The following is a 22,956-nucleotide window of genomic DNA, read 5'->3' on the forward strand; positions in this document are numbered from 1 at the left end:
AACCTGAGCTTTTCCCATTGAACCCTAATACGCTATAGATGCCTATGAATCAATGATATACATATGGACACAATCATGAGTTTTCTCTCCATATAAACAGTGCTAATACACACACACAATAAACATGTCCTCTGCAAAAGTCCAAGACATTTTGGCATTTGTCTTTTTTTAATGGCTTCTGGTTTTCTTCAAAATAAAAATTGGTAAATAAACAATGGGCCTTGTTCGGTTGGTTGTAGAGTTCTATTGGCAAAGCCCTTGCTCAATGTTCGCCATACTGGGATGCTTGGACATAGCCACTATAAATGAAGGCGTAGCACCGACAATAGAGCAATGTTTTGTCTTTTGCTGCCCCTGTTTGGGGTTTGAGACTGACATCTTCAGTGAGTCCAACAGACCTGCTGGTGAACTGCGCAATAACCTGTTCTACCAACCAGTCCATCTCACGCCACATCTCACACATAGACTGCACCATCGTCTGAAGGACTGCAATGGGCCACCAAGTCTCTGCATTGGCCACAATCCCTTTGAGAGGAGGTGAATGATTCGCTGGCTTGTCTAACTGGGACGCTGAAGTGTTGTATGGTCGGTCTGGGCGGAATGGTGAGGGAGAAGCTTCTTCAGGGAAAGTTGAGAAGTTGAAGACAGAGGATGAAGGGAAGGAAGGATGGATGGGTGAGTAGTCAGATGGACGTTCAGCCTGAATTTCTGCAACTTCTCCTCCTTCTTCTTCTTCTCCGTCTCAGGGCCCGTTCTCGTTGTAGTGGAGGGAGATGGGCCGGTCGCGCTGCACGGTGGGCATGTAGGGCCAATTGTAGCTGGAGCCCGACAGCAGCATGTCGCGAAGCAGCGTCTCGATGGGCGTCTTGCCTACCAGGCGCACGAAAAACAGCTGCTCGATGACCGGCGAGGAGACGATGCGCAGCGAGGGCAGGCGTAAGAGGAGGCGTCCGAAGCGGTTTGGCTGGCTGGGGTACTGGTTCCTTACGTACTCCTCCAGGGCGCACTGGGACTTCTCCTGGATGCTCTCCACATGGGCCACGTCTGACAGCCCCATGGCATCTAGAGGGAGGGAAGAGACAGTAGAGATGAGTTTATGGTTCAAATAGAAGTCTTTAGGGGACCTATGGTGTCTGAAAGTAGTAGTAGTAGTAGTGAGCAAGTACACTAAATGTTCTAAATATTACCAGCAATGAAGGTGATAGTTATGATCTGATAAAAGCCACTTCAATCATGGAAGGGAGATGTAGATAATAGGGAGGAGTCAGGTTAAAGAAGATTTTTCAAGCAATGAGACAACTGAGGCGTGGATTGTGAAAAAAGGGGGTGCAACTTAATATAAGAGAGAGTGTCCTAATATTTTGTTCTCTCAGTGTAGGTGACAGGGATTTGGCAGTGAATTAGATAGCATTGACCCATAGCCTCTAGAGGGAGGGGGGAGAAAGTAGAGTTGACTTGTCTTTAGCCGATATCAATCACATCTAGGTGATTGAAAGGGGATGAATGAGAAAGAAGGCGAGAGAGAGAGAGGGGTAAGAGAGAATGAGTCATTATTCATCCTGCTCTTTGTACTTTACTGAAGAGGGGATAAAGAGGAAGACAAGTTAGATAGCTGATGGTTATTCTTTTATATTCAAAATCCTCAACCCAGAGGAATGTGGCTGAAACTTGTGGAGGTCGAGGCTGTCTGCTACACCCCTGTGGTCTATGGTCACAGTGGACCGGAGCGTTCCCTTTCCCCTCAGCTGGAGGTCATGTTCTGCCTTCCACCTCCTCACACCTCCCCTCCCACCGGCCCCCGCCCGGGCGCGAGTCTCGCACAACCGGGAGAGTGTGTTACGCTGTGTTGCGATACTTTTCACACCCTCTGTGTGCAGGGAGTGCACGGGGGATTTAGCCAAGGAGGTCAGGGATGTGTGAACTCAAAACAAAGGCACATTTTACTGTACTCTGCCACATACTGTACATTCAGCGTGAGTGCCGCTGCTCTCTGGCTTTGTCCCCTGAATGAACCCTCATTTGTAAGAAAGGCTTTCACGACGAGGGTAATTTCTTCCCAAGTGCGTTCCTTTAGTGTGCTAAAGCACTGGCCCGTAGGTTTTAACCTGTCACCTTGCATCGCAGGACCCCTTTGTCATCTAACACTTTGATCTGTCCCCTGTGTAAACCCTGCCCTGCTGAGCCTCAGCTCCACGCAACAAAAGATTTAATTTACCTCATATTTTAATCGACTGTGTTAAACCCGCCGCCCCCCAGCGACCACTATTCTCATCATCCCGGGTGAATAATAACTCCCAGGTCGGCTGTATTTTCCTCCACTAGGGGGGCGGCTGGACAGTTTTTTTTTTGTCGGTCGCCATTTTGGGTCCTGCGTGACAAGGCGGTCACTGCCTGGCTGGGATTAGCAGAGCTGTCCGTGCGACTGAACCCCCTTCGCGTGCCAAAGCGACAGCTCTGTGGGCGCCCCTCCACACAGAGTGCCATGTTCTTTTGTCTGATCCTTGGGCACACACAGGGTCAGTGGGGGTGAGGGATCAGGGTGGCAGGACTGAGATGCCCATTCTCTGATGTGGGTTGATGGGACTGGGTTTCACCGGGGAGAGGAGGGAGGGGTCTCGGAGGGCGGAGGTGAGAGACGATTGGTGTTTGTCTCAGCTTGTTAGCTCATCCTACCAGAGTCAGGTTTAAGGTTTAAGGGGTCTGTAAGTGTGTGTGTGTGTGTGTCTGCCTCCGTTGGTATATCCGACTTTCTTTGTGAGCAATATTTGCATGTGTGACTAAATTTATTGTATATGGGAGTTTGCCTTTCCATCGTGACTTGTCTCGTTTTTGCAATGTGTGTACAAGTGCACACGTCTGCCCGCGCACAGGGAAGTCACATGGGATGCTCAGGGCTACAGGGGTTATGTAGGTCACGGCCGGGACTGTGGCGAATCCTCCTTCTCGCTGAAACCCACCATACATAATTCAACCCCCGTGGTGGGGGCAGGGGTCCTGGGGCCTGGGCTGGGCTCGTGGGTTGGGTTTGGGGAGCCAGGGGGGAGGAGGAGGAGGAGGGGGAGGAGGGGTGGATGACTGGTTTCAATAATAGATGGGAGCGTGAAGGAGAAAGAAATGAGAAGGGAGAGGTGGATCCACAGCCACCCACATGGAAGAGAGCTTGATGCTGAAACTAGGTACACGCAGAGTGAATCTGACAAGCCATGCGAGGGAGAAGAGGGGGGTAAGTGCAATAAAAACAAGGGCGAGAGACACCTCCTTGTTGGCTTCCTCGCCATCCGTTTCCCCCTGGGTCACAAGGCATGATCTCTCATTGAAGTATCCCAGATCTGACAGTATTTTGGCTGGCGCTGGAGCCCAACGACTATTGGGATAAGCCTCACCGGGGTTTGTGTATAAGCAGTATCAAAACAATGCCAATGCCATGGATCTTCCTCAAGATACAAAACTGTTATGGTGGAACATGATGCACCACTGTCACCGTTTGGGGTTCAATTCCCATGGTACCGTACAGAGCTTTGGATAGAAACATCCACCAAATGACGTATATGCTAGTACTACATTAATTATGTTCATTCAATAGTGATGAATATGAAGAGCCAGTGACAGTCAGCAAACCAAGTGGTTTAATCGTGGAAAGAAATTATCCTTATCCTAGACAAATAGTATGATGGACTCAAAAAGAAGATTATAGGCGATGTAAATTATGGTTGTCACCAGGGGGCAATTTGAAGCGGATTGAGGCTGCTGGCATCCCTCTAGTTAATAGCTGAGTTGGTTGGACTAAGCGAAAAATAACAACAACAACAACATGCTAGCACTCGTCCCCAGGACTCTCACCCAAACCGTACATTTAGATCAAAGTTGAGCCAACTGTAAACATCTATTTTCTGTTAGCCTGGCATGTTGTAGCCATGTTGAGTTTTATATCTCCGTCATTAATAGACTGTAAAATGGTATGAATTTTAAACTTTCTAATGCTAACAGGTTATTGCTAGCATGTTAGCTGTACCCACATGTCCTGTCTGATTAATACTGGACTCATCCCTATTTAAAGTACAGATTTTTGGGAAAAATGTAAAGACAACAATTTACTTGCCTATCCCTTATCCCCACTGAACAAATAACTTGCTGGTAATCAGTTACTGGCCATCAGAAATTCAGTGATCAATGTATCAGTATCAGGGCAATTAATTTACCAAAGAAACACTCACAGCAGTTGAAGTGCATGATGTTATGACAATAAGATAAGCTTAAGGTTATATTGACAACAAAAGCTTAGGGTGAGTCAGCTGAACACCAGCAAAATTGATTTGACTGAGACACAAGCAGCTACGCATAAGGTCAATAACTGCCTATTATGAGTGAGCGGTCAAGTTACGGTCAAATTCATGGAGGGAACTGACTAGCAGGAGAGCAGGCTGTAGCACTAGCATTTACATGTGGAGCCATTGACGATATCTAGCATAGGTCACATCCCGGTCAGGCTCATTGGAGGTGAAAAGGCTGCAGGTTAAGTACAGTTGAAGTCTCGAGTGAGTGAGTGGTGAAGTTGGAGTCCATTGCACCAGAAGTAAAGAATGTTACATGGAGGCGAAAGGTATTAATCGAGTAACGGTCAAACTATAGAGAATGATGGACAGGAATATAGTTCTCTGCAGGTCTATGAGATAATACCTGACGAGTTGCTCTGTTGTATAATACATGAAGAAGAATGCCCCAACAAGAAGCGACTATCATGTTTTTGGCAAACTGCAGCTATGGTTTAAGACTGCCAACTAGCTGACGGGCTAATGTTAGTTAGCCAAAATACTTGGAGTTTCCCACACTGCTTTGCTAACTCTAGATACTGCATTTGCTGGAAAAAAAAAACACATGCATAGTTACTGCAATTACAAAGTCCCATGTGGATTTCTAAGCTAGCAGTAACCTGCAAGCCAGCTGTAGCAGTAATGTCTTGCTGGGAAAGCTAATGGATCAGATGTTTGCATCAGAACTAAACAAATTTATTTTGGTTTCAGAACTAAACAAATGTAGGTTTTTGTGTGCTGCGATAGCTAACTTGGGCATTTTGAAAGCAACATGAAAATTGTATTCCACCACAAAAATTCAGGGATGTGATCAGAGCAGTAGCCTACATAAAACAGGAAATAATAGAGCAAAAGGCAGAAAACTGGAATCCCCAGTGGTAAAGAATGAAACTGTGGTCTCAAAAACAAAACAAAACTGAAGAGCTGAAAAAAGAAAAAAAAAAGAAAAAAAGAAGATTTCCCTGAAATGAAATGTTTATCCCTTGAATTTCTGCATTAGTCACCCAGACCATGGTATGAGGTTAATGTATTATTGTATTCAATGGTTGTATTATGGCCTCAGAGATAAGGATGTGATAAAGATGTGAGTTTACCTTGGCTGTGTTTACATGCACAGTAACCCGGCTATTGGCCATATTTCTCTTAAGGTCTAATTGAGGTTAAGCTGTTTACATGTACTTTTAAAACCCTCCCATTGCCAAATAAACCAATTAACAGAATATTCCCTCCTACAGAAAGCACAGTCCACCTGCCAGCTAACTCCTCCATCTTTGACTGAGCAACAGTTGCTTACATGGGAAAGAAATGTAATGTTTTGTGTTGACATCAAAATCTACCCATAATACTGTGGGAGTCCGAGTTTGCGCAGAGGGTGAAAACCAAGTGAAAGGAATAAGAATCAGAGTAAACCGAGCATCTTAACCCTGTTTCTCATAATTGGACGATGAGCTTACCCGGCTTAAATTATGACGTTTAAATGTGTCAACCTTAAACCAGGTTACTGGAGTAAGCAGGTTAGGGACAGACGTCTCTCTGCATGTAAACGTAGCCACTGTCTCTAAAGAAGTCACTTTTGCACTTCAGGGTCAACATGCATGCATACATTGTGCGTCACTCCAGGAGCCAAATCGGTAACCAGGCCAGTACAGTATAGTTCAGATTGCTTTGGTCTGATAGAGTGAAAATGCCCAGAGTGGTTGGATTATACTGAAAACCACAGGAGGTGTATCAGGCATGACAGCTACACATCTACACATCATTTATTTGTAATTGATATTTACGGTATATTTGTGCAATAACAATAAATGCCAAAACCAAAAGAAATCTTGTACTTTTATATCAAAATCTGACTATTTTTACTTCCTGGAAAACTATTTTTAGTGGTTTCTTCATGGCGTACCAGTAGGCATTTCAACAAATAATACCATAATTGATTTTTGAACAGTTCGCCCTCCTGCAACTTTACAAATGTTGAAGTGACATCAGTGGCAAATTGGTACAGTGGTGCATTTTTGGGTGTTCACCCGTGAAAAACTTGCTTCCTTTTCCTAAGACACCATGATTGTCCCTAGTGGTTGGGATTTATTCACTTTGAAGAATTTGGAATTCGTGACAGCTCAAGATTATGCACAAAACATTTTTGAACTTTCAAACAGTCCCCCCCCCCCCGTTATGTCCCACCCCAATATCTTGTTTCAACTAAATTATCGAAGCAATACCCCATCAAAATCCCGTTTTCTTGTTTCCTTTAATAAACTGTTCTCTTCTACTCTATGAATATGTACACATGTGCATCATTCCAGCTTACCGGATGTGAAGAGCACGATGGACTTGAGGCAGGAATACTCGGCCGTGTCGACCTGCAGGGCCTTCAGCTTCTCCACCTGCTCCTGGAAGACACGGATGTGGTCCATGAAGGCCACCACCCGCTCTGCCGACATGGGCGAGGCGTGCAGGCCGGCCGCTGCCAGCAGAGGAGCCACATGGAGCGGCATGGAGCACTGGGCGGCGTTCAGGACAAACAGCTCGCTCCATGACATGCGCAGCAGCGCCACCTAGGGCACAGGAGGAATGGACTGGTTATTATAGAGGAAATGATTACCTCTGCAAAGGAGGTAAGTGTTAGTTCATCTGTCTGTCTGTCAGCAGGATATCTTCAGAACTTATTAACGGATTTCCATAAAATATGGTGGACAGATAGACCTTTGCCCAATTGATTCGATTTTGGTGGCGATCTGCATTTGGGAATCCAAAAATATTCCAAAAGGAAGTGACATGCATGAAAATCTTCGTTTCGGCGTGTCTACACCAGCGATGCATTTTAATGCCAGGTCTAAACACCATCCAGCTACATCAGATCTGGATCTAGATAGACTGGTTAATGCTGGTACACTGGTTAATGCCTGGTGTAAAGGGAGACTTTTGATAGCAGATTGAAAGTTAATATTCATCAAATCAGGCATCACCAAGACCGGGTTTATAGAAAGTACACAACAAGGTGCATGATACTGTAGCACTTACGGAGGGAGATGACATGACATTAATGATATGGTACAGCGATAGCATGAAATATTTGTGATGACTACGTCTGCCAAAAGCATATGTGAATATTTATAGGTTAGGTGACTCTGTGCCAAGACATTACAGCTGGCCTAAATCTACATGTGAACTGACATCAGGCCTATGAGTACCTCTCTTGGCCTACAGTGAATAATAATAATACAAGATATTTCCTTTTTACATGCCACTGTGAAGATTAAATCATTTTAATAAGGAATAAAAACAAAGTGCATGTGTTTTTCGTGGTTTACAGGCCCAATCCTTATTAAACAGAAGGTATCATAAAAAATCTTTCCCAGAAGTTATCTATAAAGTAGTCTATAAATCATAGTCCGTGAAAATGAATTGATATGGTGAGCTTTCGTTGGTTTATAGCTTTCTTTTGGTTTTCATTCAGTGGCGCAGTACGATGAAAACAATTTCATTTTTGTTTATGCCATCATGTTTTTTCTGCCCTTACAGTCGCCAAGCTTGTCTGCATACAAAGCAGCTGCAGTAAGAGTTTATCACTTAGTGTGGCTAGTCAATCTGGGCGAGGCTGAATTCAGGAAAAAGAACAAAATAAAATCTATTGTTTTCTAAAAAGTCTAATCCATGGACAAAAAAAAAACATGTGTCTATCTGTAGGTCTTGTGTATATATTGTATTTTTGAGTGGAAATTCAATAAATAAATCAGTTGCTGGTCAAGTATTTGTAGGTCCAATGTAAATTCTAGTCAGGCACTGAAGTGGCCAGCTCACCTGGTCCATGAGCTGCAGATCAGGGAAGAAGGGGATGTTCTTGGCCCACTCAACAGCGCTGAACAGCAGCCTGGCCGCCAGCTCGCAGATGTTCTCAATGCCCATCAGGTTATTTCCCTGCATGCACTGGGCGCCGTAGCGGGACGTGGGGTAGGGCTCGGCGCGCAGCAACAGAGAAATGAAGCCAGACAGGTAGGGCTGGCCGTTGTACGGGTCGCTGCCGTTGGTCAGGTACTGTCCCGGGCTGGTCTGGGAGTTTGACATACGTCCTCGCTGGACAGCTGATCGAAAACAAGACAGAAAGACAGAGGAGGTTTAGAATTCAGAAGCTAAGGATGAGACACATTGAGAAATATGAGCATACACAAACTTTAATCTTTGAACTTTTAATATATGAATATGTAACTTTTTTCCAGAGCTAGATATTGTTTATTGTTTCTCTCTCTCATTTCCGTCCAGCCCACCACTTGTAGCACACAGTAAAAGTCTGAAGCTTCCCTGTCATCAGTTTGTCACTACGGGGTAAAGTGCTAACTGTCATGATTTAGCAGGCCTGCTACCACGATAAACGATAAACCAAAACCTGGTCCACATCCACATGGCCTCTGCACTGTCTCAGAGGAAAAGCATGAAAGGCACACTGCGGCCTAAAGACACATCAAGTCCTGCAGGAGGAGAGAAGGAAGGGAGAGGAGGGGAAAGGACAGGAGAGGAGAGGAGGGTGAAGGAGGCAAATGGGGCATGCTGAATGGCTGGAGGGGGGGGAGTGACCCTGCAGGATCCGGGGGAGTAGGGGTCAAAAAGTGTAGAAAACAGGGAAATTTGTCCGACTCTAAATATGTCAGCACTTGTCTTCTCAATGGAGCAATGCAGCCATGGAAAATGGCCAGGCCAAGGCCACTCTCCATTGCTGCCGTGCATCAATGAGTAATGACAAGCAGCAGCCGGTAAAGATATAACACTTCTTCACACCTACATATATATATGCGCACACACACCCACACACACACACACACCCACACACACACACACACACATCCTCCCCCCTCTGCTGCCAAATGGCTCAGCCTGAGGCGAAAAGGGCACACAGAGGCCAAGCTCTCGTGCACAAACACACACACACACATGCCGGAACCCCTCGTGCCGAGCGATGATGATGCGGCGAGCGCTCAAAGGCCCATTTGGAAAACACCTGTTCAGTCATCCCCACTGTCTGACTAATAACTCCATCTACTGTTACACACAGAGCGAGAGAGAGAGAGAGAGAGAGAGGGAAAGAGAGAGAGAGAGAGAGAGCGCCAGAGAGAGAGAGAGAGAGAGAGGGAGGCAATGAAAATGCAGAGAGAAGGGAGGGGGGGCAATGTGCGAGAAAAAAATGAGGTAAAAGGGTGAAATGGCAAGATAAGGTGGAGAAGGAGAGAGTGTGAGGTGATAAGTTGAGAAAAGGGAGATTGTGAGCAGGGAGAAGGGGGAGGGAGGGGCAGCAGAGGGGGAAAGAGAGAAAAGGTGTGGTCTTCAGTATGCCTGAATATAGCATGAGATGAGGCTGGAGATAGAGAGCGCTGGTTTACATGAAGAGACAGGTGGAGGGAAGAGGTGGAGAGAGGCGTGCGAGAGAGAAGGAGGGGGCAAAACCTCGGTTTAGAAAATACTTTTCAACTCGGCGTCACCTGTCACCTCGGACGCAGCAGCTGTGTCAACTGAACGTCCAAAAAACGAGAGGTCAAATCACTCAAGAGCATCATAAAAATGGCATTAATTCTGGCCCGTCCACCGCATAGATAAAATACCTCAGAGCAAAAGGTGTTGACCTCAAAATACTAGTTTTCCCAGTGAACTCGTGTCAACCCGTGTTCCCGGAAAAGAATGTGGTCTCCTTTGGCAAACAACACAGTCTCGCTAGGCCGAGCTATGAAGAGGTGTTGCCTGTCACAAAGACAACCTTGCACCACGGGACATTCCTTGTCACTCGCACTCCAACGGCACGGCTCTCGTCTCTCGCTTTGCAAAGAACAGATGTCTTAGCTTAGCCGCACATGGCTTTCTTAGCAAAATTCCACAAATTAAAAAAAAAAAAAAAACCCATAACAAAACAAAAGAGAGCATTTTGAGGAGCGGGGGTGGAAGTTGTTGTCCTGTGAAGCTCAATGGTCAGAGCAAGGCACTGCAACTGCCAGGGTTAAGGGTTAAATTCCTACAAGGGTCACCAATGCTAAAAATTTATTCAGTCAAGGTACTCTAAGGCAGTGGTTCTCAACCTCAACCTCTCAAAAGGGAAAATTATTCTCTGGTTGGACTGTCTTTGATGGCAGGGGGAGGGTGGGGGGTCACAAGTAGGCATTGCTTCGGGTCACAAGCCAAAAAGGTTGAGAACCCTAAGGTGCTTTGGCTAAAAGCATCCACCAAGCAGCATATATGTTATGAAAAAACACTGAATGTCAGTTATACAGTACTGTTGCCACCAATTAAAGATGTTACTGTAATGCAGAGTTCCCACCGTGTGTGCTGATGTGCAATTCCATGACTTTTCCCTGACTGTCCATAACCAAGTCTTCCATGCACTCCCATGACCTAAAACTGTCATTCCTTCCCGGACTGTTAATGTTCTTCAGCTCAGAAAAGTTCCACAGGGGTGAACAGTCTGGTTTCCGGGGAAAAACAGCGGAAAACCACCAGCTAATGCAATGAATGTGTGAACCAAGTTGTGAAATACACTCTGGTACAGTATATTCCTGTAAGTGACCTACTGGTAAAATCCCCTGATGTTCCCTGACTTTCCCAGAGAATTTATCAAATGTTATTCCAGATATTCCATGACCAGTGTCTAACCCTGGTAATGTTACTGATTTGCAAATTCAAAGCTATTAATCTGGTCTCTTATTGATTAGTGGTTAATCCTGCAGACGGCAAATCTACTTGATCCACTTGACTTCTCAAAAGCCTCATTGTGGCGGTCACTCGTGGCTGAGTGGCTGAGCACTTGAGTACGTCTGACTGAAGACACATTGCTCTCTCTATTTCCTGGCCTACAGCTGGCCGATGAGACTAACAGAGAGAGAAAGGGATGTGGAGAGATAAAGGGATTGAAAGAGAAATGGGACAGAAAGAGAGAGCGGAAAGTAGAGAGAGAGAGAGAGAGAGAGAGAGAGAGATGAAGTATATCGAGAGAGGGAGAGAAAGAAGGGAAGAGACAGGGAAAGGGGGGAGGAAGACAAGAGAAAACAAGACAGTGTGTGTGTGTGTGTGTCTGTGTGTGTGTGTGTGTGTGTGTGTGTGTGAGAGAGAGAGAGAGAGAAAGAGAGAGAGAGAGAGTTGAGACCAAACAAGATCGGACGCCTTAGGATAAGAGAAGATGAGAGACTGGGTCACAGAGACAGAGAGAGAGAGAGAGAGAGAGAGAGACAGACAGAGTGAGAGACAGAGAGTGGGGGGGAGTGAGTATAAAGTCAGATTTGGGCGCCTGCCATAATCTGTTTCCTGCTTTTTAATTGGTCCACCGTGGCTTGGCTTAGTGTAATTGGCTGATCTTGTCTCATCAGACAACAGAAAAAAACCGGGGGAACAGTTTTTTTTTTTTTCTCTGCACAAATGCCATAAAGTTGAATTCCTGTACATTTATTGTACTTGGCAAATGAAGCGATCCTGATTCCGAACAGGGGCCGAAAAAGCCTCTACAAAAGAACTACAAATCCCCCAAAACCCAAAACGGGAACAGCAGCCCACAGTAGCGATGGCACAAAAGGAGGGCAGGGAGAGCGAGGGGAGGAAAGTGCATGCAAACAGAGGTACCATGGGACATTTCAGCTGCGACTTTTAAAATGCCACTTCAGCAAATGGCAGCTGGCAGAGCGCACGGTTCGCTGCTCGGCTGTCCTGGATTAGCCTCTGGGTCAGACTGTTAGTGGAATTACAGAGGGTTGCAGCAGCTAAATACAATTAAGGCCTATCAACATTTGGACTAAAAGGTCATGGTGCCGGGGCAACGCAGACGCATTATAGATTTGGCTCAGTCTAATTGTTGAGTGTAATAAGTAGCTTTTCCATTTCTAAAGCTTCCATTGGCTAGCAAAAAATAAACACTTTACCCCCTATGAACCGTGGCGCTGCTTCTACGTCACATAGTCCCACAGCTCAGCTAAGTGTGCTTGTGTGTCTGTGTGTGTGTGTTTGTGTGTGTGTGTGTGTGTGTGTGAGTGAGAGAGAGGAAAGAGAGAGAGAGCTTTTTCATTATCGTTCCTACTTTCATTACTGCTATCAATTATTATTATTGTTCCTTTTTGATGTACTGTAATTTAAATGCTTTGGCAACACATAAATATGTCATATTAATGAAGCTCATTGAATTGAATTAAACTGAGACAGAGAGAGAGAGAGAGACAGAGAGAGCGAGAGAGCACATTTTGTCACTGTCGGGTGAAAACCTTGTGTTTTAAGTGTTTTAATGATTTAAGTTTAGTTGAAGGATCACATGCTCCTCTGTGGGTTGAGAGAACTCTGCAACCTTCAGGTTTATGTAACGTTTTCAAAATTAATTAGATAAATTCAAAAACGCATGATTGTCAAGCTAAAAACAAGGCTGTTTTTCTATGAGATACAAGGTTTTCACCTGACAACAGTAATATGCCATTTAATTTATCCTTGCAGTACTTTTTCCTTGCAGTACTTTTGTCCTTACAGTACTTTTATCCTTGCAGTACTTTTATCCTTGCAGTACTTTTATCCTTGCAGTACTTTTATCCTTGCAGTAGCATGAGGCCATACATTTTCAGCATGGGTGTCTTCAGGATGAGTCAAACCACTTAACCTGCTGCTATTATCATGCTGCACCCATTGAGCTACACAGGTGTGCTTCAGTGTGTGTGTGTGTGTGTGGTGTGTGTGTGTGTGTGTGTGTGTGTGTGTGTGTGTGCATGCCTGTATGGATGCATGCCTGTATGGATGCACATGGGTGTGATCCGGCTCAGGAGGCAGTGTGTGATGTGACACCCAGGTATTATTCCTGCGGCTCTCACAGCAGCTCTTTTAGCTTTTGGCTCTGAACTCTGACCTGCAGGTCGTTGTTCTGTGGCAAGGAGCAGCTAATATGTAAGCCAGGAGAGAGTTAGAGATAAAGAGACACAAGGAGAGAGAGAAGCAGAGATAGAAAATAGAGCGTGAAGATATTGACAGGAGAAGGTTAGAGAAACAGGTATCAAGGTTGGGTTCAGTTCACTTCCAATTCAATCAATCTAGGAACTGTGTTTTCTTCAAAATTGAAAAACTGGAAATCTTTTGCCATTAAAGCGGTAAACGGCAAGATCCTTGTATGTTTTTATATTTTGGTGACATCTTTGGTGCTAAGCGCTCATTCCTGTGGTGTTTCTGCACTGCACTTCCCAGAGATCACCTGTCAGTCAAACCAGTGTGGGCGGGACTGTGACTTCTTTTTTCCTTGCATTTTCTGTTGATGAAGTTTGAGTTTCTGTAGGTGGCGCTCTTTTCTTTGTCTGTTCAGCCATGGTGGCTATCGCTGCTCATGCTAACTACCCAGTTCTTCTTCTATTGATTCCAAACCAAATCACTGTTGTGGTAAAATCGCATCATTTCCCATGCGCCAGGGGATTTTTCCCAGGAAAGAGCTACCAGACACCGGGTGTTTGGAAAAGCAAATGTAAAAGCTTTCATGAACTGGATATAGGCAGAATCGCTATTGTGTTATATCAATCAACGCTCTTATATCCAATCTACAGAGAAATTATTGAAAATGAACCGAAAATGAGAATTGAAGTGACTCCAACCCCAGTATGTGCTGAGCATTAAAGAATGAGAGACACAACAGAACGAGAGCGCAGGGGAAAAAAAACTGGAGGCAGTGTGGGAGCGGGAGGCAAGAAACACAGATAGTGACACAGACAGAGAGCGACAGAGAGACGCGGAGGGGAGAGGAGGTGGAGGCAGCTTCGCACGAGGCCGTTCGGGGGCATTAGCTCCGACTGCAGTTGCCTCAGTTTCTCTCAGACTTTGATGAGGCAGTTCCTGAATGAATTAGTAAACCAAATTCACCCTGTACTCCGGCGGCTCTGACTCAGCCTGTCCTTCTTTGCACTTGCCCTCAATCTCGTCTTCCCTTTATTTGCCACGCAGCGGACTGTGGTACAACTAAGTTAATGTCTTTTTTCTGTGATTTTATCATTGTTATTCAGGTATAAAAAGTGGCTCTGATTATTAACATGTAGGAGAAGGCATGTATGCACCAAGCTGCATGTATGTGTTTTTTTTTTACTGCTTTTTAATGCTACAATCTGAACCTTTTTACTGAACCTCCATCATATCAGAGGTAGATGACATGGCAGATGTACCATATTTAATAAAAGGTCAATAACGGCCCGATATATGGGCAAACTGATAATATCGGTCTAACCCAAATAGGGACAAATAGGGAAAATCTGTTGCATCTGTTTTTTGCTTTGACTGTACTCTTTATTTCTTGTGATGTAGGGATTTAAACTTCTTCTACTCTTCGCTGATCGTGGATAACAACATCAGCTAAATGCCTGAAATGTGAATGTACATACTGTATAATCCCCATAGTGCTATAGTGGAGAAAACAAGCAGGTGAACTGAGGGGGAAGATCTCTTGGGAGCTAAATGTTCCTGACAATGACTGACAAACACGGTGCCTCTTTCCCAACTGTGTGTTATTACAAGTGACCCGGGTGACACAAAAACAGGTTGAGCTACTTAGGTCACAAGCTAAACAGACCCAGAGTCAGCGTCTGTTAGAGTGACTGACAGAACGCACCTGACTAAAACAGTCATACATGTGCTGTGTTTTCCCTTATTTATCTCTTTTCAGTAAGGCTAAAAGACACAATCAAGTTAAGATGACTTTTTCCATATACTGTATGATAAAGAGTATGGAGTAGAAGAGCATTAAAAAAAAAGCCTTTAAGGAGGCATACATGCTATTTTGTGACGTGAAGCCATTTCACCTTGACATGTCCAAAAGCACTGAAAAACAGCGCACTCCATTCATCCACATGCCTTTCTTAAATATTAAAGTCGGCCTTGGGGATAACATCATGGGGCTCCAGCTGGCTCTACAGTGTATCACTTTAATGGAGGCTGAGAGCCACTGAACGATGTGGCATTGGGCTTTGTCAATGGGAGTCATTTTCCTTTGATAGAGCTCTGGTAATGACCTCTGCAAGCATCTGAATATGTCAATAGCAGTGTCATTGTGATAGGTAAAAGGTTGGCTGTAAGGTTTTCACAGCCAAAGGGGGCCAAACTACAGTGTTTTCATGTTTCACCGCCCACTGTTACAAGCCCAGTGTGCCGTATGGATTAGTCAATACACGCGGCCTGTTAGTCTTTAGCGTTCCAGTGGGGTATTTACTCACTGCAGAGGCCCGAGCCGCTTCACACGTTTGGACTTTGACTTGAACCTGTCTGCTGTTAATGTTTTAGTTTCCACTGGCCTATATTTGCCGCTGTTGTTAGGCTTTTGTCAGTGTGAAGGAAGAGTCAGGGGGAGGCAGCAGCAAGCCCACTCAGCACAGAGTGTGGCTGTTACAGATTCCTGTGCTACAGTTGGTTGTTAAGACTGTATTTACTATCTACGCACTTTCTACTAACTCAAACACAACAGACATGACATGATGACATTATCGTTGTGCATGCCTGCATTACCAGCGAATTACCACACCTGTCTTTTTTGTTCTCAGTGAAGCTGGTCCCTGTAGGATGTTTCAAAATTAAAACTACAACATTCACTCCACTCCAAAGGAAGTGTCAGGCTGATTCTCTTTGCCTTTCCATTTCCTTTTCAGCCTAACAAAGTCAGAAACGCTACACATGACAACACAGAGAGAAATGAGCAGCGGTCCTGCAGCTGTGTGGGGAGAGCAAGGCACTAACTAAGGTTAAGGGTTTGATTACTGCTGATGCCAGAAATGTTTGCAGTCATGGTACTGAAAGCTGACAAATCAATGTTGTCACATGAAGACTTAACTCCAAATATGGTGATTTTCATGTTTTGACAATTTAAGGAGTACATGGTCCACTATGGGTGTAGAAATTCTACAACCCCCATTGGATAAACTCCAAACTGGTTTTCTTCAGTCCTGAAAAGTTGACATTTTTGAGATACAATTGACAATATGTTTTATAAAACGGTCCACAGAAAGAAGTCAAATGTCCCCTTCTGGAAAACGAAGCACTCACTTGAAGGCGACGCTCTTCCAAATCTGAACCTGTGCCCTCATGAAACTTTTAAGACTTGTTCTCAGGTAGCTAAATATGAATTCAGTCTAAATAGAAAAGCCAGAAAGTCATGCAGTGGTGAAGCTAATATGCCTACATGTAATTTTGTTAGTGGCATAATACTGTAAAATGTAGTAAATGCACATATATGTGAACAACAGTCAGATGGTAAATGAAAAGCCCCCGAATGTTTGTATATTCAAAATCCAACCTGCACTGAGTTTCTCATGAGAGAGTGGTGCAGTTACTGAAGAGGTAAATTCAGGTCATCACCTTGGTTAGCAACAGGACTCAGCTGGTATCCACAAACATAATCTGTATGTAGCCTAATAGATTTATAGTTTATTTGTGTCCCAATCCAGTCAACACATACAAATAATTAGAAAAACGTGACACACTTCATTTCATTTCAGAAGTTGTTCCTATACTACCAGTGCTGGGTCTTGAGCCCTCACACTGCATTCTTTCTTGTAAAAATGAAGTAATGACCTATTTGCTATGAATTTCAAACTTTACAAAATGGATTCTAAATGATTAACAGAATATGTCCAAAGAACTGCATTTTCATGAATGAAACATGCAGATCAGCTGCTTTTTTTTTTTACGAAAATTCAGTTTTGGATAGTGCTGAAAATGTATAAGAATTGCAACAGTAAATGAAGATTTTTCCTGGATCATAACTCAGAATAAACTCAATGTCCCCTTGACTACCTTGTCAGGTGACCCCGCTGCATAATGCAGAGGAAACATGACTTATGTATGACCTCTGGGGAGGCTGATATGAGGCAGTGGCTGGGAGAGGTAACAGTCTTACCACTTTTTAGTTGGCACCTTTAAACTCTGAATTCTAGGCTGCAACAATGCTTACTTTCTATGTTAAAATCGAGTAATGATGCCAGGATTATGAAATGTTACAAATTATTTGCAATATTTCACAGTATTTGTCTCATAAAATGTTCTTGAAAGTTTTGTGCAAGTATTTTCAACTGCTAAAAATCTACTCAAGTCATTTATTAAATAATACAACTATTTTGTGACTGGACTTTGGACTGAGTTGCTGCCCAGATCAAGTCCAAATGAGTACATATTCATAATGTAGTGAAGGGTAAACCCACCTAAACTCACTTTACCCACCCTTTTATCTGGTATGAGAGTTTAGGATATTCATAATTTGCATCATTGTATATTGTCAAACTGATGTAAATATGAAGGGGGTCCTTTAAGGATAAAGAATAAATAAATACTTTCTCTCAAAATGTAATTGATATTTGTTTACATATTGGTGGTTATTTCCATGGACTGTTCCCACCTTTTATTGAACACTACATGTGACTAATTATCCGTCATGACACTTCATTCACATTTTGCACACTTTACAGTTTCATTAATGTCATAAAAGTTCCTGTCAAAACTGCTGGTAGGTGCATGTGCCCCTAAAGGTAGCTGTATGTGGTGACGATTTGAGACACAGTTTACTCGCTTTGACCTCAAATGCACTAACATTATGTGCGCTCAGCCAATGCGCCCAAGTAGAAGCTGACCTGCTCTATATTTAAGGGTTTTGCGGCGCACAACTTTACATAAGCTCACTACACTGCAAAAAATGTCCAGCTGAAGAAGCCAGAAGTCAATGAGTCTTAAAATCTTATTTTTCTCATGTGAAAAAATCTTCCAGTGGGCTGAAATAATAATCTATTTTTTCCAAGAACGTCTTGAATCAAGTGGCATTATCTTAATAGAAGAGCTATCTGTCATACCGTATTTCAACATAATGCCACTTGTCACTTTTTTCTCTTAACAAGTGGAACTGCATTGAAAACAAGGGAAACAATTTCTGCCCATTGAGCAGATTTTCCCTTGTTTTAAGGAAATCAAGATTTTAAGACTCAATACAAGACTAAATTTGACTTGCTAAATTGGACATTTTTTGCAGCGTGTGGCATATGCAACGCAGACTTGGACAGGACATGTTATCTCATCATTTGAACGGAGAAGCCAGTTCCTTTTAACACTATCCTTATATTAATTAATAGTGGATGAAAGTTCAGCACTGCAAAAAATATCCATCTTACTGACATTAGGCTAACATTGCGTCCTAGAATATTTTTCCTTCAAACAAGTGAAACAATCTGCCATTTGAATTAAATAATTCCACTTATTTCGGATGCAATTTCACTTGTTTCAGGGATTTTCATGAAGCCACGTGCCTATCTCAAAATAAGATCACTCGATTATTCCTGAAAGAAGTTGATTTGCAGGGAAACTAATAAAATGATTTCAGCTCCATGGGCAGATTTTATCACTTACTATTTTAGGAAAATAAAACAATTTGTCTCGACAGCAAACTATATCATTTGTTAAGATGGATGTTTTTTTTTTTTGCAGTAAACACACTGCGGTGCGTCAGGCGATTACCTCGGGTTCATTCAGTCGGAAAGGAGCATGACCGAGTCAATGTGGCCTGCGGGTGTTTTACATGAGGTAAGACTGTGTGTACACTACACACACACACACACACACACACACACACACACACACACACACTAGTGGTGCACCAGCGGGAACCCTTTAAGGGATCATCTCAGGCTCTTATAAGACGGGTATTTCCACCGTCTCTGTATTTGTATGTTGGCTCAGGCAGAGAACAAAGGGCGGCAGGGCGGTTGGAGACACTGTCTATCCTTCAACATGCCCTGCCGGAGTGTCCATGAGCAAGACACTGAATCCCCCCAGCTGCAGGGATGCTGTTACTGACCCTGTTCTGGGGCAAGGGATTATTATTACTATTAATGAAGTATAACATCTTTATTAAAGATTTGAAGTTAAGAGCATATGTCACAAGTGGGTGATATAAAATGCCCTTTTATTTAAGTTTATAGCCTGTATGTGCCAAGAAGATGTGTTTAGTTTGCAGCATGCAGGCAGATGCTCTTAGCATTTTCATAAATTTACCAAAGGAGGTTATAGGACTACGCAGGAACTCATTTGTCTGCAGGCACTCCATAATTTCTAAACCACACAGACTCTTTTGGTCATAAAAGCTATCGGCTCTACATCAGCATGTCCTCTAAATTGTATCTTGGTGGCTGGTGAACGAAATATCCAAACCGCACAAACAAAAACATAAGGATTTAACCCAGCAGTCATGCCTGAGTGCAGCTAACACAGCGGTTTGGAAAAGGGCATTTCGGCTCCATTTGGTTGATTTGTTATAAATATAATTACTACCAGCGCTGCTCTCAGGGAACTGGACGCGGCGAGGTTGTTGCTGACTGATAATGATAAGAGAAACACTCTGCTTGACCAACACGTTTCCTCTGCTCCTCTTTGGCACTAATTGACCCGTTGTTAATCCCACACAATGCAACAAATGTAGCGGGATCCTCTTATAGCGCCTATGGGTGTCGGGGAGCAAACACCATAATTAATAGAGGAACAAAGGAAGAGCTTTTTACAGAGCAACAAAATAACTGCGCACCGGATTGAATGGGGCAGAGTTGGCAATGTAAAATAAGCATTCTGATACAGCAGGTGGTGTCTGATTATTTACCTAAGGCAGCTGATAGCATAAACTGTATAGAAGCACGTAACCTTCAGCTCAACTGCAAGCATAACAAGATAACATTACGCACAACTTTACGCACAAAATGTCTCACATGGCACAGTTTCAGAATGACACTGACAAAATTGGAACACTGCAAGAATGTCCATCTTAACAAGTCGTTTAATCGCATATTCAGTCTTATAATCTTATCTTCTCTTACAGCAAGCCGGGGGGAAAATCTGCCAATGGAGTGAGATGATTCTGTTTGTTTCCAATCTAAATCAGTTTGCGTCGGATTTGTTTTGGAATTAAGTGTTTTTCTGGTAGCCTGCTAGGGGAGTAATCTGCCTTATTCTGCCTCGTTAAAATACTGACGCTTATTTCTGGAAAATTCATTAAACAAGTGAAACTGTACTGGAAACAAGTGGGATTATCTCACCCACCTGGCAAATTTTCTTCGCTTGCTTTGAGAAAAATAAGATATTTTACGACTGAACACGAGGCTCGATGATGGGCATTTTTTACAGTGTAACAAGATAAACATTACGCACAACTTTACGCACAGAGATACACCTTGTAAACAAATGTCTCACGTGCCACAGGTTCAGTTTGTCAAAGTATAATATGAGTTGACAAAAGACTATACATCAACCACACACACATAGAGCACACCTTCGGCCTTACCTTCTCTCCTCATGCCGACTTTGAGGCACTTCTTCAGCCGGCAGTACTGGCACTGGTTCCGGTGGTGCTGGTCGATGGGACAGTCTCGGTTCCCCCGGCAGGTGTAACTGAGGTTCCGTCTCACCGAACGCTTAAAGAAGCTTTTGCATCCCTCGCAGGTGAACTGGCCATAATGCTTTCCACTGGACTTGTCCCCACACACCATGCAGTCCACGTTGGGGATCTTGTCCCCGGAAAGTGCGTCGTTCCCCGGGGTGGAACCGTTGGGCGTCCCCGGTGTCCCGCCGGGCTCCTGGCCGCAAATCTGGAGCTGGGACCCCGGATCTGCAGAAATGTTCTCTTGCCACTGGTTTACTACCATTGCCATGCTATCCCCAAACACTTTGGTCTTTGTTTAAACCACAGAGAGAGTCAGACTGGGAGATAGAGATCCGTCCTGACGTCTTAGGAGAAAAAAACAAGGCAGGGCGAAAAGGCGCTTCCCACTTCCTTCAGAGATCAGTCTGCGTTTAATGTCTTTATTTAAACCGCTGGGTTATATTTTCTATATTGTTGAGTTATTTTCTGTAAACATCTATCAAAGTTGACCAGAACAGCGAGGTATCAACATGGTCGTTGCATAAGAATGTAGCCTACAACTCCCGGTGCTCCTCGCTGTCCAGCGATCCATAAACACGTTTCTCTTCAAAGAGTAACCTCTTGGAAAAGTCAATAGGATAAGTCAGCGTATAAACTGGTGGAAAGCAAATGTTAAATGACTATTTGCCTGCTTCCAAAATATGAAAGAGGGTAAATAACCTTGCCTATTGCTGACAATAATATCTTGCCTCTCGGTCGGTCGCTCCAAGGTCTATCCCACGCTGAAACACTGGACTGCGATTCAAGAGAACTGCCTCGATTTAAGAGAAATGCCTCTTGAACGACAAGCTTGATTTAACACTGACCATATTTCAAGTTATTCGGCGAGGGATTTCTTTTAGTCACAAGCTCCTATAGAAACGGTACAATGCGCAGTCCCGAAGAGTAGGTATAGTCCTGGTTCCTCTTGTTCTTGCGCGCCGCGGTGAGGTTTGGATAGAAACGTCCGTGTGCGCTCTGATATTTATTTACCCAACACACAGGATCTAATGCAGCCGAACTATCCGTTGTGCCGTTTTGGATGTGAATCTGTGTAAGAAACCTAAAGCAGAAACAGCGAGTTGACGCGCAGAAGGCTTTTGCCACTCGAGTGTACTTCACCCTTCGGCCGTCTGTCCCATCTCTGAGAGTCAAAGCTATAATTTGGTGAAAGTGTCACTAACAGGCTGCCTCGTACGGGAGCCCCCCTAGCGGCGCGCCATATAAGGTCATAACTGCCAAATAAGGTCATATCCCCTCCCCTCAGCGGGAGAGGAGAGGGATGAAGGGACGGCCGCGATTGGTCAGAGGATTCTGGAAAAAAGTAAGGAGCTTTCTCATTGGACCGCGGTCGATTAGGCTGCGTTTGACTGACAGGAGCGGTTGTTGGGATACAAGTACTGTAAAGTACATCAGCATCCCATTAAAAAGAGTGAATAAAAAGAAGTGCTGACAATCTTATGCAGTTGGGCCGGATAAACGCGTGGTTAATACATTTTATTGATTAATTTGAGATTCATTTTTGTTGCAAACACATCACATTATTTATATATTCTCTCTTAATCAGGGATGTAAAGGAAAAAAAACATCTGAACTCAGTTTACCCACATTGTTATTTGCCAAATAGACTTTTACCTTTTAAGGGCTGACATACATCTTAATGATGGGAAGTTATGAACTATTCATGAGTATCAAATTGATGCAAAATACAGAGGGTCTTTTAAAGCGTCTTTTGGCGAAATGAATGCTTATCTGAAAATAGAATTTGTTTTTGTTTATATTAATGATTGTGATGCCTTTTGATCAATGACTGGCGATCATATACTCTCCTTTTTATTTACGTCACTGCTAGTAATCAATCTAGGGCTTTTTTTCCCCAAGTCTATAGGCCTGTAGGCCTACTTCTGTTTTCTTATAGGCTGGTATCCTACCGATTGACCTCTGAACATTTTAAACTGTGCAAAAAATATCCCAAACTAAAAACCGACGTTTTCAGATAAATAAAAACAATAAAAGATTCAAAAGAGTAGGCAACATGTGCCGAAAGAGTTGCTCCCAGTCCCACAGTACCAACAACAACAACAACAACAACAACAACAACAACAACAGCAACAACAACAAAAGGGTGACAAACTTCTCACCAACTCTTACAAACTCCCTAAATCGTTTACCAGTTGAGAAAGTGTTGATTTTGTCGGTTTGTTGTGTATAGTGTTTGCCAGCTGGATCTCAACGCACAAAAGGCCATTGCGGTAA

At 43.7% G+C, this 22,956-nt stretch overlaps 1 protein-coding gene across 1 annotated transcript; it reads right to left on the minus strand.

The window, feature by feature from the left end:
• Positions 1 to 409: 409 nt before the first annotated feature.
• LOC139644597 (nuclear receptor subfamily 2 group F member 5) lies at positions 410 to 20,950 on the minus strand. Its single transcript, XM_071520027.1, has 4 exons — positions 20,584 to 20,950; positions 8,112 to 8,392; positions 6,619 to 6,865; positions 410 to 1,062 (listed from the first exon to the last, which is right to left on the minus strand). Exons 1-4 carry the CDS (start codon positions 20,948 to 20,950, stop codon positions 743 to 745), a joined length of 1,215 nt encoding a protein of 404 aa, XP_071376128.1. The 3' UTR covers positions 410 to 742.
• Positions 20,951 to 22,956: the final 2,006 nt, after the last annotated feature.

Source organism: Centroberyx affinis, unplaced genomic scaffold (assembly GCF_046629955.1).
Source record: "Centroberyx affinis isolate AG114_WGS23_722 - 3 ecotype Tasmania unplaced genomic scaffold, CSIRO-AGI_Caff_v1 ptg000759l_1, whole genome shotgun sequence".
NCBI lineage: Eukaryota > Metazoa > Chordata > Actinopteri > Beryciformes > Berycidae > Centroberyx > Centroberyx affinis.